This window comes from Gossypium raimondii, chromosome 6, assembly GCF_025698545.1.
Source record: "Gossypium raimondii isolate GPD5lz chromosome 6, ASM2569854v1, whole genome shotgun sequence".
Classification (NCBI taxonomy): Eukaryota; Viridiplantae; Streptophyta; class Magnoliopsida; order Malvales; family Malvaceae; genus Gossypium; species Gossypium raimondii.
The window spans coordinates 9,304,142-9,323,240 of NC_068570.1; the positions used below are offsets into that span (position 1 = coordinate 9,304,142).

General features: G+C 34.7%; 1 protein-coding gene and 2 non-coding genes across 3 annotated transcripts in view; 2 read left to right on the forward strand and 1 right to left on the reverse strand.

Annotated features, from left to right (window-relative positions):
* Positions 1 to 2,360: 2,360 nt before the first annotated feature.
* On the reverse strand, positions 2,361 to 2,467 carry LOC128042042 (small nucleolar RNA R71). The gene has a single exon (XR_008197250.1). It is a non-coding gene; the product is annotated as a small nucleolar RNA R71 (small nucleolar RNA).
* An 8,130-nt stretch (positions 2,468 to 10,597) lies between these two features.
* The window catches only part of LOC128041678 (phosphopantothenoylcysteine decarboxylase subunit VHS3-like), a 38,093-nt gene continuing 29,591 nt past the window's right edge, over positions 10,598 to 19,099 (forward strand). Inside the window, exon 1 of the mRNA XM_052631969.1 lies at positions 10,598 to 10,801. Within this exon, the coding sequence (XP_052487929.1) occupies positions 10,598 to 10,801 (204 nt within the window). The remainder of the gene's footprint in view (positions 10,802 to 19,099) is intronic.
* LOC128041977 (U6 spliceosomal RNA) lies at positions 15,237 to 15,342 on the forward strand. The gene has a single exon (XR_008197185.1). It is a non-coding gene; the product is annotated as a U6 spliceosomal RNA (small nuclear RNA).

Below are 19,099 nucleotides of genomic sequence, written 5' to 3' on the forward strand. Positions count from 1 at the left end.
ATCAGACGTGTAAACTTGCACAATTCGATTACCATATTCATACACGACATAAGCCACCTCATAATTCCAATAATGACCACATAATCACAGATAAAATGCCACATAACTTCCACCTTTCACAAAACCCACCCATGCATGTGATATGGTACTTTTCAAATATAACACATATAATCAATTTTCGCATTTCTCATGTAGTCATTGATAACTCTCAAAAAGAGTTATATTTCATGCCTTTAGACCTGGATAATTACTTGTACTTGATACATTTAGTTGCATTTGAGGACATTTCATTGGTATTTTTATCAATGTTTAAGAGTTTGGACTATGTTTAAATGTTAGGTACTTTTAATTGCATGTAAAAAGGTTGTGTTTGGTGGTTTGACAGATACAAAATATGGAGAAAGAAATAAAAGAGTGAAGGTTTGTCAAGTTAAAAGTTTGGACAGTTTTCCAACACAAATGCCGTGGCAATTTTTGGAAGATGATCGAGTCAACAATCAAGGCATACTAGTTTTAGCCCAACTCTACTTGTACCTAAAAAATCTACCTAAAAAGAGGAGAAGATATCGTTGGCTGTTGGAGTTACCCTAGTAAGAAAAGCTTATAAAAAGCCAAAGGAGGAAACCATAAAGGGTGTGAAGATTCGAAGGCAACAATTGAGGGTAACAGCTGAGTAGAGACTAAAGGAGGAAATTAAGGTAGTCCCTCTTAGTCACCACAAGACACTGTGCTGCTGGATTGTAGATTAACTTGGCGGCAGCCGTCTTTCTAAGTTCTTCCATGTATTGATTTGATCAAAATGATGTTGGGTGTTATTTTGAACTGCCAACCCATGAGCTAAATCTCATAGGGATGGGATTACATGATGAAAATTTTATTTTTGTTAATGGTTGAAGCATATATTTTATTTAATCTATTATTTCATTCAATTATTTTTATTTCCCAATTGTACGCATACATTCTCTAGATGTATATGACTGTCCAACATGCCCATAAACTAAATCGAATTATGAAAAGGTTAGATTAGTTGGACTAGAATTGAATGATACAAGCAGGTATTCAACAGAATACTTGTAGTGGACTCTAGACATAGAGCAACGTTTGTATAGATCAAAGACAAAACAGTGTAGGGTACAGTGCTAAGGCCTATAGACACAGGCAAGGTAACTTGAGATCTAGCTCTCGAAAGAAGCAAATCACTTTAGGTCTCTTCTGAGCTGTAGGTTGAGTTCAATTTTCCTGAGGTATTACTGAAAGTAAGGGCAGATTCTTAGTAATCCCAACCTTCCAAATCAGCATCGTAAACCCTTAATCATTTGTCGTAGTATGTTTTCCATATCATTCTTAGTTATTTATTTATTCGATTGTAGATTGTTTACGTCATTATTCTCATAATTGCCATTGCATTTTCACTCTTGCTTTGCCTTATCATTTTTCAGTGTTAGTCAATATACATTTTGCACACATCCTTACTACTTTAATTTACCACAGTGTACTTAACTTGGTTTTTCCAAAACATTAATTATAATTCTTTATAATAACTTGACCACTTTTATACCTAATTCAATCCTAGTGGAGATGATCTCACTTATCACTTTATTACTTGATTCGACATGTATACTTGCACAATTCGCATACCATTTCACACGCGACAAGTTTTAGCGTTGTTGCCGGGGATCGACAATTTGGTTAAATTTGGTTTTGTTATTTTACTTAATTCCATTATTTTTATTTAACTTAGTTTAATTTAATTTCTACTTGTTTGCCATCAGTGCATGAGAAGAGGCGTTCCTGCTAACAAAGAGTATCCTTTTGACCGAGAGATCGAAAGAACTTTACGAAAAAGGTGGAGAGAACTACGAAAAATGGCTAGGAAAGGGAATGATCCTAGCCTAAATGATAATCTAAATGGTTAAGATATTAATCCTATTGTTCATAGGGTGGTACCTAGTCTGAATGATAATCTAAATGGTCAGGACGCTAATCCTCATGTTCGTAGGGTGGTAGATGATCGAGACAAACCAATCTGAGAGCATGATGTGCAAATTTTTGATGACCTGAATCCAGGGATAGTTAAGCCAGAAATATAGGCGCAATAGTTTGAGCTGAAACTGGTAATGTTTCAGATGTTACAAATACAAAGACAGTTTGAGCTATATTTCAGACTTTTTCTAGAAATCTGTGACTCATTTAGACAACAAGGTGTTCTCGAATATGCTTTACGACTTAAAATGTTCCCATATTCTTTAAGAGAACATGCAAAAGCGTGGTTGAATACTTTGCCATCAGGAATAGAGGCATCATGAAATGATCTTTGTGAGAGATTTTTGCTACGGTATAATCCCCTAAATATGAATGGCAAGCTTAGAAATGACAGCACATATTGTCGGCAATCGAAGGATGAAACACTATATGAAGCTTGGGAACGATTTAAAGAATTAATTAAAAAATGTCTAATGCATAGATTTCAGCACTAGACTCAGATGGAGATATTATATAATGGGCTAAATGCGCAGACGAGGATAGTAGTTGATGCTTTTGCCAATGGTACTTTGTTGGATAAATCTTATAATGAAGCATACGAAATTCAGGAGAAGATTGCCAACAATGATTATCAATATCCTACCACAAGAGTTGGGACAGACAAAAGAGCTGCTAGTACCATGAAGCTAGATGCAATCACTTTGTTAACAAACTAGGTATCTTCTTTGGCTAATATGATCAAAACAATGAAGAAGCCCACTATAGTTCAGGAGATGAAATCAGCCAAGCTTTCGTGTGTTTATTATAGTGAAGACCATGTGTTTGATTAATGCTCATCAAGCCCAGCATTCGTGTGTTACATAGGTGATTTCGATTGGAACAATAACCCCTATTCCAACACATATAATCCAAGGTGGAAGCAACATCTGAACTTTAGTTAGAATAATCAAGGTGTGGGGAATTTTAATAATGCTGCAAAACAGAATGCCAACAATGCACCGCCTAGTTATAATCATACTATGTCGAGGCAAAATGTCCAGCACGGTCAGGAATCGGCTTTAGCATCATCATCTATTGAAGCCTTTTTGAAGGAATATATGACTAAGAATGATGTTGTAATTTAGATTTAGGGTTCATCACTCCGAGCTCTCGAGAATCGAGTGGGCCAAATAACAAATGCTTTGAATTCGAGACCACAAGGAGCATTACCAAATGATACCGAGAATTTGAGATCATAAGGGAAGGAACAGTTAAGGCATCACTCTTAGAAGTGGAACTCAACTTGTTGACATTGCTTATTATGCCACGACAGGAGAGGATAAATCGAATAACCACCATATAAAGATCCCAGAGTCATTTGAAAAATATACTAAACCTAAAAAAGGTAAGCAGCAACATGTTGTGGCAAAATCAGATCATGTTGTCAATAAGAATGCGAAAATAAAATAATATCAGCAACCTGAAGGATGACCACCTCTACCTTTTCCTCAACATTTTCACAATTCTAAACAAAATATTTAGTTCAAAAGATTTTTGGATGTATTGAAGCAACTCCACATCAACATTCCACTGGTTAAAGCTTTGGAGCAAATGCCTAAGTACGTGAAATTTATTAAAGATATATTGTCAAAAAAGCGTAGATTGGGAGAATTTGAGACTATCCCTCTCACTGAAGGGTGCACAACAATGTTGACGAATAAATTACCTCCGAACCTGAAGGACCTAGGGAGTTTCACTATGGCATGTTCAATTGGAAATCATTATGTTGGTAAGGTGTTATGTTATCTTGGAGTGAGTATAAATCTAATGTCTATATCGGTTTGTATGAAACTGAGAATTGGAAAAGCAAGACCTTTTACGGTTACTTTGCAACTGGTTGATCGATCCTACACGCCTCCGTAAGGTAAAATTGAAGATGTGATAGTAAAAGTAGATAAATTTATCTTTCCTGTGAATTTCCTTATTATAGCATGTGAAGCGGACCAAGATGTGCCAATTATTCTTGGGAGACCTTTTCTTGCTACTGGAAGGACGTTAATTGATGTGCAGAACGGTGAGTTCACCATGAGGTAAATGATCAGCAGGTTACCTTCAATGTATTTAATGCTTTGAAATGTCATGCCATCGGTTGATAAAAATAGCAGTGGAGGAGTTCACCAGATTTTTCTATAGCAATCCCGATAGTGATGAAGACCCACTCGAGCAGAGTGATACAGTACGTTTTGGGAAATTCGGTGAATTTATGGAAGCCAAGCATATAATAGATAGACTAGGGAAGAAGTTTGAATCCTTGGATTTATCAAATCAACCTTTCAATCCTCCTAAATCTTCTATAGAGGAATCCCCTACACTGGAGTTAAAATCTTTGCCGTAACATTTGAAATATGCTTACTTGCTCGACAACAGTAACTTACCGGTAGTAATTTTTGTGGAACTGACACCCGAGCAAGAGGCAAGGTTGTTAGAAGTTCTTCGATGATTTAAAAAGGCATTGGGATGAACCTTGGCTGATATAAAGGGAATTAGCCCTGTATTTTACATGCATAAATTTTTTTGAAGGATTGTCCTAGCAATTACATTGAACAGTAGTGAAGATTGAATCTGAGCATGAAATAAGTTGTCAAGAAAGAGATTATTAAGTTTCTTGATGTTTGCATATTTACTTGATTTCAGATAGCTCATGGGTGAGTCATGTACAATGTGTACCTAAGAAAGGAGGTGTCACAGTAGTAAGTAATGATAACAATGAGCTCATACCAACTCGCACTGTCACGAGATGGAGAGTATGTATGGATTGCTGTAAGCTTAACAAGGCAACTTGGCAGGATCACTTTCCTTTACCATTCATTGGTCTAATGTTGGATAAATTAGTAGGGAAAGCTTTCTACTATTTTTTGGATGTTTATTCAGGATGTAATCAGATTGTCATAGCTCCCAATGACCAAGAGAAGACAACTTTCACATGTCCATAAGCTACTTTTGTGTTCAGATGTTGTATGATGGTTATATTCTCTGACATGGTGTAAAATTTTCTTGAAGTCTTCATGGACGACTTTTCTATGTTTAAGAATGATTTTGTGGATTGTTTGGAAAATCTAGAATTGGTTTTATGCCGCTTTGAAGAAACAAATCTTGTTTTGAATTGGGAAAAATGCCACTTCATGGTTCATGAAGGAATTGTCCTAGGGCACAGGATATCACATAGAGGAATTGTAGTGGACAGAGGAAAAATTGATGTGATAGAAAAATTGCCACCTTTTACCAGAGTTAAGGGTATTAGAAGTTTTCTAGGTCACACAGGATTTTATAAAAGGTTCATAAAGGAATTCTTGAGGATATCTAAACCTTTCTACACTTTGTTGGAGCAAAATAGACCTTTCAATTTTGATGAACATTGTTTGGTAGCCTTTGAAGAGTTAAAGAAAAAATTATAGCAACACCAATTATAGTAGCTCTGGAATGGACACTAACTTTTGAACTCATGTGTGACACCAGCGATTATGTTGTGGGAGCAATGTTAGGGTAAAGGAAAGACAAAATACTATGTGCAATATATTATGCTAGCAGAACTTTATCAGAAGCACAATTGAATTACACCACCATGAAAAAGGAATTACTGGCTTTGGTGTTCGCATTTGATAAATTTCGTTCTTATCTAGCTGGTATGAAGGTCATAGTCTACACAAATCATTATGCTATTAAGTATCAAATGAGCAAGAAAGATGTTAAGACAAGGTTAATTAGGTTGATACTTTTGCTCCACGAATTTGATTTGGAAATTAGGGATTAGAAAGGGATTGAGAATCAAGTGGTCGGTCACTTTTCAATATTAGAATATGGAAGTAAAGGTGATCATGGCACACTTATTAAAGAAGAATTTCAAGACGAACAGTTGTTAGTCACCAAGACATTGCCTTGGTATGTCGACATAGTGAACTATTTAGTGAGTGGAGTGTTACCACCCGATCTCAACAGTCAAAGAAGACAAAAATTTTTTCATGATTCCAAGCACTATTGTTGGGATGAACCTTTCTTGTTTAAACATTGTGCTGATCAAATAATTAGGAAATGTGTCCCTGTGGAACGACAGAAATGTGCAAGTTTACACAATCACAACAAGCAATAAAGTGACAAGTAAATGTCGAGTTATCGTACCTACAGGGACTGTGGAAGAAAAATATTTATGAAATGTAAATAAAATAATTTGGTGATGGAAAAAAATATTTTGTTTTGAAGAAGTGATTTGAAAACTAAAAATTAACTAAGTAATAGAAATAAAAAGTAAAAATTCCAATGCACGATTTCAAAAAGATGAGTTTTAATCAATATGAAAAAATTGTGTTAGACCAATTACGTTCCTTAACTTAGAACTACTAAACTTATGTTCATGTTCTTACGAATATTTTCACATCAACTTGGTAATTCGCTAACTACTGCTCATACATACTTACTAAATTAACTAATCTATTGAACATTTTCAATGGCAATTCAAACAATTTATAAATCTTCATAAGCACATAAAAGATTAAGTGAGGTGACAATATATTTCTATATTGAAAGAATTTAATCACAATAATCCTCCAAGTTATGCAAGGCTAATGTATTGTTTAATACCGTCGCTAATTTAACCTTCAGCTACCTTAGAAGATTAAACATGCACCAATCAAATATTGTGTTAGTTAATTATATTTTCAGACGTTTAATAATTAATTCATTTGTTTCCTTACATTTTATAATGCAAGTATAACATAGGCATGGTTTTATTTAATTGAGTAACTTACCAATGCCTATAACAACACACCCATGATTTTAATAATTCAAGTGAATATAATGCAATCAATCTAATATGAATTAATTTAATCCATTTTAATTAGAACAAGAACAAAAAAAATTATTTATTTTCAAGATTACAACATAAACAAGAAAATTAAAGAGAAGGGAACTAGGAAGCAAATCCAGGATTTTTATGAAGCCAGACTAATGCGCTCCTCTTCTTCTCTACTCGTTCTGTTGAATTGAGGCCACTACGAAAAATTGAATGATGTTATTACAAGGTAGAAGACGACTTTTCAAGAGGGAAATCGACAAGGGAAATGGACAGGAAAAAAGGAAAAACAAATAGGAGAAAGTGAGTGAAAGAGAGATAGGTGTGTGGGAATGAAGGTGTGTTGAATAAGTAGGTGAAGGGGATATTTATAGGTAAGTGTGGCTGCTAAAAATAGAAATAATTATCAGCCACACACTCCCCTTGGCCGACCACACAAGGAGCAAAGTTTGAATGTTTCAAACTTTGCTAAATTTAGCTTGGGGCAAATCTTCAAAGGCATAGAAATTGAAGGAGATTGAATAGGATTTTAAGGAAACATGAGGGCTATTTTTCAAGTAATTTAATCAGCTAAATAAACTAATTGGGTCAGCTTATTGGGTCAATTTTGGGCTGCAAATTTTCTTATTGGATCAATCTTCAATGCTTGGCACACCGGGTCACATTCTCCTTAAGAATTTATATTAATTTTTAACCCAATTTAACTTGGATAAAAATTAAATATAAATTATAGAAAATGGTCATCATTTGGACCGAAATTGGCTGGAAAAATATTTAATCTTTCCCTTGGTTTACTTGATGCAAAAATTTACCCAACGGTTCAAGCCTTTTGAGGTGTCTACTGAGTCAATTTTCACCTTTTGTGCAAAACTGTCGAAAATAAACCAAATTTGTGAAATTTTACTATAAAAATAATTACAATTTAATATGTTTATAATTTAAGTGTAAATTAATGATTTTATAATTAAAGTATGAATTTAGAAAAAAAATTACTACAAAACTGCATGAATTAGGGATGAAAATGTGCTGAAAAAGTCTATATATTTTTGTGTTTCCACCCTGATGAGAAAATTCTTAGCATTTTGTAGCATTTTCATTCAGATTCATACTCAGGACATTTTGGAGGGATAAGAACTGCTGCCAAAGTACTTCAGTCAGGATTTTCTTGGCCAAGTCTGTTCAAGGATGCCCATGAATTCTATCAGTCATGCGATAGTTGTCAGAGAACAGGAAATCTATCTAGAAGACACGAAATGACATTGCAAAGTATACTAGAGATTAAGTTGTTTGATGTATGGGGATTAGACTTTAGGGGTTCATTTCGACAATCAGTAGGCACATTGTATAGACTGTTAGCGGTGGACTATGTCTCTAAGTAGGTCAAGGTTTGTTGTCCTTCCTACTAATGATGCAAGGTCAGTAATAAAGTTTTTACACAAGAAAACTTTTACAAGATTTGGTATACCCAAAGCCATTATTAGTATGAGGGGTCTCATTTTGTTTGCAAGTTGGAAGCTAATGCTTTGCATCGATATGGAGTGAAACATAAGATTGCCACGGCATATCACCCCCAAACAAATGGACAAGCTAATATTTCTAATAGAGAAATTTAAAAAAAATTAGAAATAGTGAGGAATCCTACCCATAGAGATTGGTCTACCAAATTGGATGAAGCTTTGTGGGTGTGTCGTACTGCGTACAAAACACCGTTAAGGATGGCACCTTTCAAGCTTGTTTATGGCAAGCCATGTCACCTTCTTGTTAAACTTGAGCATAAAGAAAATTGGGTTATTAAGAAGCTGAACATGGATTGGGTCACTGCTGGTTACAAAAGGTTGTTACAATTGAATAAAATGGAGGATTTCCAAGCACAAGCATATGAGAATGCTAAGTTGTACAAGGAAAAGAACAAGCTTCGGCACAAAAAAAGAATCATACCGCGACAATTTGAACTAGGACAACAGGTATTTTTATTCAACTCTTATTCCCAGGTAAATTAAAATTACGTTGGTCAGGTCCTTTTGAAGTAGCTCAAGTGTATCCTCATGGAGCTGTTAATACCAAAGACCTGAAAATGGGGGTCACATTTAAGGTTAATGGACAACACTTAAAACAGTACTAGGGTGCTTATGTGGATCGAGACAAGCACTCCATTGACCTTCGAGATGTTCGAGATAATAATTTATTTTATCTCTCTTTTCCTTGCTTGTTTTACTTTAATTTTACTTTTAGTACTCATTTAATATTGTTTCCATTTTAGTTTCCTTATTTTTGAATAGTTTTCTATGATTTCCAGAGACAGAATATGAACTGAGCAGTTGTGATATGAAGAGAAGTTTGTCGTAGCATTGCCACAACCTAGGTAAATGGATAACATGAGGATGACTTGGCAGATAAGTCCAAGGGGAGAGATTTGTTTTTATAGCTAGGCCAATTTTGTTACTTGGCCCGCTCTTAGAAGAGAAGTTACAATTTCTTAAGGATTAGGGCACTTTACATTCCCCCCAAAATCTTCCTTATTCATTTTTTTCTCCTCCACGTCACACAGCTTCCTTAGTACGTTTCATTTTTGGTAAATTGTCATCATTATCTCCCTTATTTTCCTCTTCTCAACTGCTCACGTCTTTTAGTTTTCTTCTAAAGTTTTCATTTTTATTACTCTTTCTCTACAATCTTTCTTATCTTTTTCTTCCAGTACATCTTCCAATATTTTTTCCAGCCTTCTCCAATGGCTCGTATTAAAACTGCCTTCAAAACTTTTGAACCATTAAGGGCTGTTGTGGCCATGAACCATACATGGGATATGATGAATCTGTGTTCTCCGTAGTAGAAAAGCATGGCTGTAATATTTTCTATTCGCATACAAAAGATGTTTTAGGGAAAATTATTCGGGAATTTTATGCCCATGTCAATTCTCCAGATTCTCTTTTTATCTGCATAAGGGGAACTTTCGTTCCTTTTAATGAAGATCGTATTAATGCACAGTTTGGTGTTGTAGGTGTCCAAGATGAACACACATTGTTTGCTGACAATATCATTGTTGAGGGTTTAGCCAAAGTATTGAAAGATATATGTATTGAAGGAACACGATGGACTGTTTCCATTCAAGACTGTTATATTATTGAGAGGACTTTGTTGAAGCCTTTTAGGAGGAACCGACTTATGTCGTCTACACACAATACAACTATTTCAAAAGATAGAATGTTTTTACTGCACTCCATCATAAAAGGGAGAAGAATTAATGTCAATAGGGTCATTTTTCAAGTACACCTATGTGCTGAGAAGAATATTGGTAGCTTAAACTTTCCCTCACTTATTATTGCTCTATATTGAACCGTCCGAGTCCTTATCAATGAAGATGAGGATATCGCCCCTAATAAGGGTGGATTGTCCATGAACATCCTTGCCAAGATTCAAGGCACTGATGCTGCTAGGGCAACTCGCACGGTAACACCTTCAGTTTCTTGTAGCTCCCTCAAACAGAAAATATTTCACTCCTTAAAGCAGATGAAGCAGAAGACGGGGTAGGCCTAGAAAATATGTCGTCTACGTACAATACACCTGGCTGGAGAGATTGTTTAGGCCCAGCAGCAGCAAGCTTAATATTGTGCCTATGTGAGGAGTAGGGATTTGGCTCTCAGAAGATCTCTGCAAAAGAATTTTACAGAGCCAAGGCCAGAATTTCTTGTCTTCCACGCCACTTTGCTCCAATCTTATGATGCTGCCGAGGAGCCTACTCAAACTATTGTTGTGAAGCCTACTCAACCTGTTGTTGAAGAGCCCGAATAGATGACATCCCTAAATATTGAGAAGGACGAAGATGAAGAAAAAGATCACACTGCCACCACTAAAGGTAAGGACCTTGTTCCATCTTTTCCACCAACTTCTGTAACTGTACAAGACATTGACATTGATCATCTAATCGATAAGCTCATGGAAACTGATAAGGAAGGGGAAGAAATGGACCCCAAAAATGGGAAATGGCGGTATAAAGTTAGTGCCTAAAAATCCACTCATCGGGCAGACTAAAGTATCTACATACTAGTTAAAGCCAGCTAAGTTTTCTATTTCTTTCATGCATCTTGCATTTTATTTCTTTTGTTATGGCATTTTTTGTACAAAATTCCCTTTTGATTGTTCTATTTTATATCTAGTCATGCATTAAGGACAATGCATCCCTTAGGTTTGGGGGTGTGTTGTGCATTTAGATTGCATTTTATATTTAGTATGTGTGATCATTTTAGTGTAGTCATTTTGGTATAGCTAAATCAGTTTTGCCACTGTAATGTAACTATGAAGTATTGTTTGCCAATGAGTAGTACAATCTATACTTATAATGTTCAATGATGAGTTTAGATTCTTCAATACACCTAGAACATGTAACAATGGATTAGGTGAATTTAGCTTAGGATTGGTTGCTTGAAAATTAGTTTCTAAAAATCAGATGTCCTATACACAGTTTTTTTCGGGTTATAGTGAGTATCTTCTAATGAACATAGGGACTTTTGAAGCCAAATTCAGTCATATTGCCTCGTCATTATTAAATAAAGGATAATAGGAACTCCAATGCTTAGAATTGTTGAGTAAGTCACACCACTTTGTTTGCTTCATCGTGTTCTTGAGTAGAAAGGTGAGTTTAACTAAAAGTATGTAATAGGAAGTAAATAAATTAGGGGTACTCCGCTATGGTAACGAGATGAGTAGCTAATGAGGTAGTTGTTTGCTCCATCCATCTTTTAAGTCAAAAGCCTTAGCTTCAAGAGTGATTTCTATTTAAATTGTGACATGATTGGGAACTAGGTAATTCGGTGTATGCTCCATTGCGATTATCAAGTCAAAGAATTTTGTGACATGCTAAATCCCCTAATATAATAATATGCAAAAAGAACACAAATATAAATGGTTTATACATTTCAAGTATGCGTAGAGCAAGAGTAACTTGAGTTTAGGTAACAAATGAACTAAGTAAATTAGGATATATTTGCTATGGCTAGAAAACACATGGTATTTAGGAAATTTTGTTTTAGGGAGCAATTTTCTACACTACCTTCCTTAAACTGAACCTTTGAAACTTGAACCAGTTTTTTAGAAGATTGTTGAGAACTAATGTATATATTGATCTTCGAATAGATTGACAGTACAAGATGGGTATATGCACTGGCAATATTTTTGCATTCAGGTACTCATGCATATTTTGCTTGAAGGCAAGTAATAACTCAGGTTTGGAGTGTGATAACTCTTAAAAAGAGTTATATTTCATGCCTTTAGACCTAGCTAATTACTTATACTTGGTACATTTAGTTTCATTTTAGGAAATTTCATTGGTATTTTTATCATTGCATTAAAAGCTTGGATTGTTTTTAAAAGTTAGGTACTTTTAATTATATGTGGAAAGGTTGTGTTTGGTGGTTTGGCAAATGTAAGATGTGAAGAAAGAAAGAAAAAGAGTGAAGGTTTTTCGGGGTAAAAGGTTGGACAGGTTGCCAACACGAATGCAGTGGCAATTTCAAGAATATGACCGAGTTAACACTCAATGCATACCAGTTTTAGCCGCACTCTACTTGTACTAGAAAAATATACCTAAAAAAGAGGAGAAGATATTAGGGGTGGTTGGAGTTACCCTAGGAAGAAAAGCTTATAAAAAGCCAAAGGAGGAAACCCTAATGGGTGTGAAGATTTAAAGGCAACAATAAAGGGTAACGACTGAGTAAAGATGAAAGGAGGAAATCAAAGACAATCCCTCTCAGCCACCGTAGGACATTGTGCTGCTGGATTATGGATTGACTTGGTGACAACCATCTTTCTATGTTCTTCTATTATTTCTTAATATGTTCTCCTATGAATTTATTTGATCAAAATGATGTTGGGTGTTATTTTGTACTTGAATTTTAATTGTCAACCTATGAGTTAAATCTCATAAGGTTGGGATTGCATGATGAAACTTTTACTTTCATTAATGGTTGAAGCATATATTTGATTCAATATATTGTTTCATTCAATTATTTTTATTTCCCAATTGTATGCATACATTCTCTAGACATAGATGATTGTGTAGCATGCCCATAAACTAAATCTAATTCTGAAAAGGTTAGATTAGCTGGACTGAAATTGAATGATACAAGCAGGTATTCGATCGAATACTTGCAACAAACTTTAGACATAGTGTAGTGTTTGTATAGAACGAAGACAAAATAGTGCAGGGTACCATGCTAAGGCCTATAGACACAGGCACGGTAACTTGAGATCTACCTCTCGAAAGAAGCAGATCACTTTAGGTCTCTTCTATGCAGTATATTGAGAACGATTTTGCTGAGGCATTACTGAAAGTAAGGGCAAATTCTTAGTAATCCCAACCTTCCAAATCAACATCATAGACCCTTAATCCTTTATCGTAGTATCTTCGCCATAACATTCTTAGTTATTTATTTATTTGCTCATAAATTATTTACGTTATTATTCTCATAATTTCCATTGCATTTTTACTCTTGCTTTGCCTTAGCATTTTTCAATGCTAGTCAATATACATTTTACACACATTGTTACTACTTTAATTTACCACTACGTACTTAACTTGGATTTGCCATAACATTAATTATAATTCGTTATAATAACTTGACCACTTTTATACCTAATCCGATCATTGTATCACATAACATAGAGATGATATTTGCACACATATATCATCATCACATACATCAACACATCACAAATCATAGTTTTTATGAGCTAATAATTTTAGGAACACTTACTTGGAATTTCCTTATGATGAGTTTTTTAACTCTTTTTAGAGTACTTAGTGTACTCTTAAATAATTATTTAATAGCATTTTATGAAAAATAAAAGTAGCATATTATACTTAAATTAAATATTTAGATCCCACACCTTATATCGAAGATTTGACTGCCACAATCCTATTAGAAGAGGTTTCGTTTAGAGCTAAACCAGGTAGATGAATCTAGCGCATCAAACACGTATTTTAGTTATAGATCTATCGGATGTGTCTTATTACTTAAAGATTAATCATTGAAATAATTCTCACCAATTATTTACCCTTAAATTGAAACTTAGATTCGATGCCTTCGTTATCACACTAAGGATCTTTTAGATTGGCGTTGTTTGATCCGACAAAGAATATAGGAACAAAATGTTAACACAAGAAAAAAAATGTCTCTTAACACCATTCGACTATGAGGAAAAATAATAGAGAGGAAAGAATATTCTCAATACTTCTCATGTACTTAAACTACTCGATTACACAATGAAATCAATGACGAATCTCGGTGAAGGAGCGGGGAGGTTTAACGATCTACAAGGATTATATGATTGATGATTCTTGGTCACAGAATAAATAACATAGGATGATTGAATCCTTAGAAGAGATGGGATAGATTGAAAGAGAAAGAAAAAGGGAAAAATTAAAACCCAGCGGAAAAAATAGCACTGGCGATGGCGACGAGGACAATGGTCCAATCAGGTGAGAAAATATATAAAAATAATGGAAGTGTTCGGTCATAATATTGAGAGAAAAGAGAAAAAAATGAGTGGTGGAGGAAGGTCTTTTCACAGTGATTCACAGCGGTTCACGATGGCAACGGTGGTGGTGAAGGGCAGTGATCGAAAGAAAATAGGGGGAAAAGAGAACGTTGGACGGTGGTGTGGAGGAATTTTAGGTGGTGGTTGTCTGTCGAAAATGAGAGAAAATGAAAAAAGGAAGAAATGAAAAAGAATGAAAATATAAGAGCAAATGAGTGGTATGGATGGCAAGGAGGTGGGGTAAGCTTGGTCAACTGTGACCAAGTTCATTGAGCCAGGACAAAAGGCAATATATGAAGTTTTGGCAAGGAAGGAGACAGAGAGTGAAAAGGGGATCATGTTACCCCAACATATGGTAAGTTTGACTCATAAAGAAGAAAGGAATCTTCCTAAACATGGTAACAATGGGGTGGACGGCAAGCACATTAAGCACATGGAAATTGTGTTAAAAATTTAAATAAAAAGATTAGAACAAGGGGACTTGAACTTAAGACCTCTAAGATAGCTTAGAAGCACTTAACCACTTGACCACTCCACCTCTTTATTTTAATTCTAGAAAAGGAGTACTTAAACCCCCGATCTCAAATGATATAAACAAAGCAGTTAACAACATATACAGAGCCTTTATGCAAGGCCCTGTTTAACACCCTAGGTGAATCCCACATTGCCAAAGCATGGGAGAAACCTAGGCTATATAAAGGGCTAGCAACACTTAAGTGATAAAGAGGCCTTTTGGGGTTGTATAGGCGCTCCTAAGAATAAAACTTGAGGGTCATGTGCTTCCAAACTGGACAATATCTTACCGGGCTAGGTGTTGGCTATGACATTTATAAAAATATATTACCTATTCACTCACGCAGGGATTTGAACACATGACCTTAGGGTAAGCTAATACCTTACCACTAAACCAACATCCGATAAAATTGGAACAATATAGAGAAGATTAGCATGGCCCCAACACAAAGATGACATGCACAAATCAAGAAATGGTCCAAAATTTTCATCCCAAAAACCTAGTTCATAAAAATTAGGTTAATGAACCGAGAGATTCGTCGCCCAAATTTTATTTATTTATTTATTATTTTAGATAATATTTTTATATTAATAAATATCAAATATATTGGTCGAGTAGTGGTGAAACTATCTATGATGACTTGTGCTCAAATCCCTTCCCTCACACTATTTTCTATGTGGTGCAATTTTGCCTCAAACCTTAGCAAAGGACACACCATGTTTTTAAATAAATGTTGTAGGAATTAAAACAAGGAACTGGAGTGGTCAAGTGGTTAAGTGATTCTTTTCCTAGAGGTCATAAGTTTAAGTCCCCTTTTTCTCATCTTTTAATTTAAAGTTTTTGACATAATTTCCATATGCATAATGTGCTTGATGTCTACCCCATTTTTACCATGTTTAGAAGGATTCATTTCCCTCTTTATGAGTCAAACATACCATATGTTGGGGTAACATGATCCCCTTTTCACTCCATGTCTCCGTCCCTTTCCAAAACTTCATATCTTGCCTTTTCTTGAGGTTCAATAAACCATTTCACAGTTGACCAAGCTTACCCCACCTCCTTGTCATCTATACCACTCACTTGCTCTCACAGTCTTATTCTTTTTTCATTTCTTCCTTTTTCATTTTCTATCCATTTTTGCAAACAGGCACCACCTTCAACCACTATCTAAAATTCCTACATCGTGAGCTATAGCTTTACAACCTCCACACCACCGTCCAAGGTTCTTATCTCCTTCTCTTTTCTTTAGATCAGTGCCATTCACCGCCATTGTCGTCGCCATGAGCCGCCTTGAACCACCGCGGGAAAACCTTCCTCCACCACTCATTTGCTTTTCTCTTTTCTCTCAGTATTATGACCAAACCCTCCCACACTTTTTATATTTTTTCTCACTTCATTTGACCAGCACCGTCGCTGCCGTCACTGATGCCATTTTTTCTGTTGGGTTTTATTTTTCCCTTTTTTCTCTCTTTTTATCTCTCCCATCTCTTTTATAGATTCAATCATCCTATTTTCTTTATTTTGTGACCAAGACTCATCAATCATACATATTTTTAGATCGTTAAACCTTTTCGCTCCTTCGTCAAGACTTATCAACGATCTCGTAGTATTTTTAAGTAGTGTAAGTGCATGAGGGGTGTTACATTTAGTGGTATTAGAGCCCATTTTAAAACTTGAATCGTGGAATTTTTTTTGAATCTACATGAATATTTTAAAAAGGGTATTTTGAGAACCATGCACAAGAAAATTTTTATGAGATTTTCAAAAAGTTAAAATTCGAGAACTCTGATGTCGTTCCAAAGTTAGTACTGTCACTGCTAAACGGTAGACAAATATTAAGATTGTACTGTTTAAAATTATATATTAAAACTGTAAAACTTAGACTGTAAACACTAAGGAAATAGTTAGACACTTTATCTTTGAACTATAGAGTAATATAAAACTTTAGACTCAAGAAAGTGATATGAAAACCTGAGCTATGCGAACCAGTGGTACGTGATTTTCCAGGAGCACAATGTCGAGTAGCTCAAGATTATTCGTTAGCTTTTCATGGACTTGTGTCTGACCCTAAGACAAATGGCATCGTTAAAGCATCTACCGCTTAAGGCAGAAGTCAAGAGACTAGGGATGATACAATATCCTAAGCAATGTAGGGAGTTTTAGAAAGGATTTTTTGAGACTACGATTGAGAAGAACAAAATATTAGAAGGAAGTAAGTGATTCAAACATTAGGGAATGGAAAAGAACAAAGTACAGAATAAGAGGAAGTTTAGTCCTACTGGCTCAAATTCACGACCTTTGGAGTGAGCTAGAGAGGATAAACCACAACAGAGTGTTGTAAAATTTAATACAGGAAGTTCTATTGGATCAACGAGAAAATTCGTTTGTGAGTATTGTAATAAGCACCATTCGAGCGAGTGATGGATAAAGTCAGGAACATGGCTGAGAAATGGGTCTGCAAAGCATTATGTTACGGATTATCCATGGCATCATCCTATTTAAATGCAAGCGTCGAGAGGATCGAGATGTATCTAGCGTCAATGAAGGTACTTTTACGATCCATTCTAATTGTACCTTGCATTGATTGAAATTTTGGTTTTACCTAAATGTTTGTTGTTAAAAGTGTGTTTGTGAAAAATTTGAGAATGAGGAAATCGTTAGCGATCCCTTAAGACAATTCGTGTAAGTAAATAGGAAACCCATTGGAGATTTAAGGTGAAGTATTGGAACTACATTGGAATCAGAGTTGCGCTGCGAAAGTGTGGTGGTTGGTTTAGAAAGAAGAGCTATGAATTTTGTGGATAAGTTAACTGGTGTGACAATGGGAATTTCGAGGATGAAATTTTTTTTAAGGAGGGGAGAGTTATGAAAAATGAGTTTGTAATAAAATTAGACTTAGTTTTCAAAATTTTTAATTTTTACAAATGAGTTTTCTAAATACACTTGATTTATGAAGTTAATATGTTTTTATTTTTGAAATAGTAACAAATAATCAAGTTCTCCAATTTTGAATAAAAAGACAATTTATTTAGAAGTATGATTGAAAATCCAAAATAGTTTTGAATAAATGATTGAATGTTTACAATTGATATATTATTTATTTCGATTCTGAAATTTGAATTGTTTTATGAAATTAAAATAAACGATTTAATTCATTTGTTTTGATTTGATAAGCCAATAGTTTTAAAATAATTTTTTCAAATTTCTGAAATTTTATTTCGGCCATTTTTGTGGAAAAATTGTTTTTTAAATGGAATTGAAAATAAAGTTGAACATTCGATTTTACTAGTTTTGAATGAACTGCGCAAATGGTTTTAAAAGAAAAGCATGTTTGAAAACAAGAAAGTTTTTCTGAGCCATTCCGGTGGCTAATGTAGCTTTCCAAATTTGGCCATAACAACTAGGTCGGGTTTGGGGTGTTACACCTAAATAGAAATTAATAAATCCCATGTCCACTCGCTAATCTCCCATAAAGGGATTAGTTCCTCATTGATCCCATAAATAACATAAACTTGATTAAAAGGATGAGCATAAATAATAAATCAAGAATAAGGTTCAAGAAGAATGATTATTTTGTATTGATGATTGTAAGTGCAGAAATAACCTAGAGCAAGAAATCAAATTCCCCAAAGAACAAGAATAAAACTAGAACTGAATTACAAATAGAAATAACCTAAGAACAAAATAAACTGAAGAAACTGAAAACTGAAACTAAATGAAAGTTGTAACCTAAAACTAGAATAAAAGAAGATTATTAAGTGTTCAGTAAAGCCTATTTATAGATTTAGGGTTTGTCATTGTCCATTGACCTAATTCGGCTGAATTTTTTATGTTAAAGTTAGTTGTGTAGACCAAAACGCCCTTAGATCATGAATTCTCCACATCAAGGTGGTGTCGCGACATCATCTGGCCTATGTTGCGACACTGGTAGCAGTTTAAGAGTTGAGTCTCGAATTTAAGGTTGTGTCGTGACACATTCTAGCTATGTCACGACACTGAAGGTAGCTTTGCTTTTTTGGTACTCTACTCACTATGTTGCGATGCCACTCCTCCGTGTTGCAACATTGTACCTAGTCTCATGTTCTTATGCCTCCAAATGATGTTTAATTTATTTATTTTTATTTGAGTGTGAAAAAATAATTACTATGATTATTATTATTATTTTGAATTTTTTGTTAATTAAATATTTTATTTTTTATTTTTTATTTTTTATTTACCTTTTTTAGTATCATTTTTAATTATGA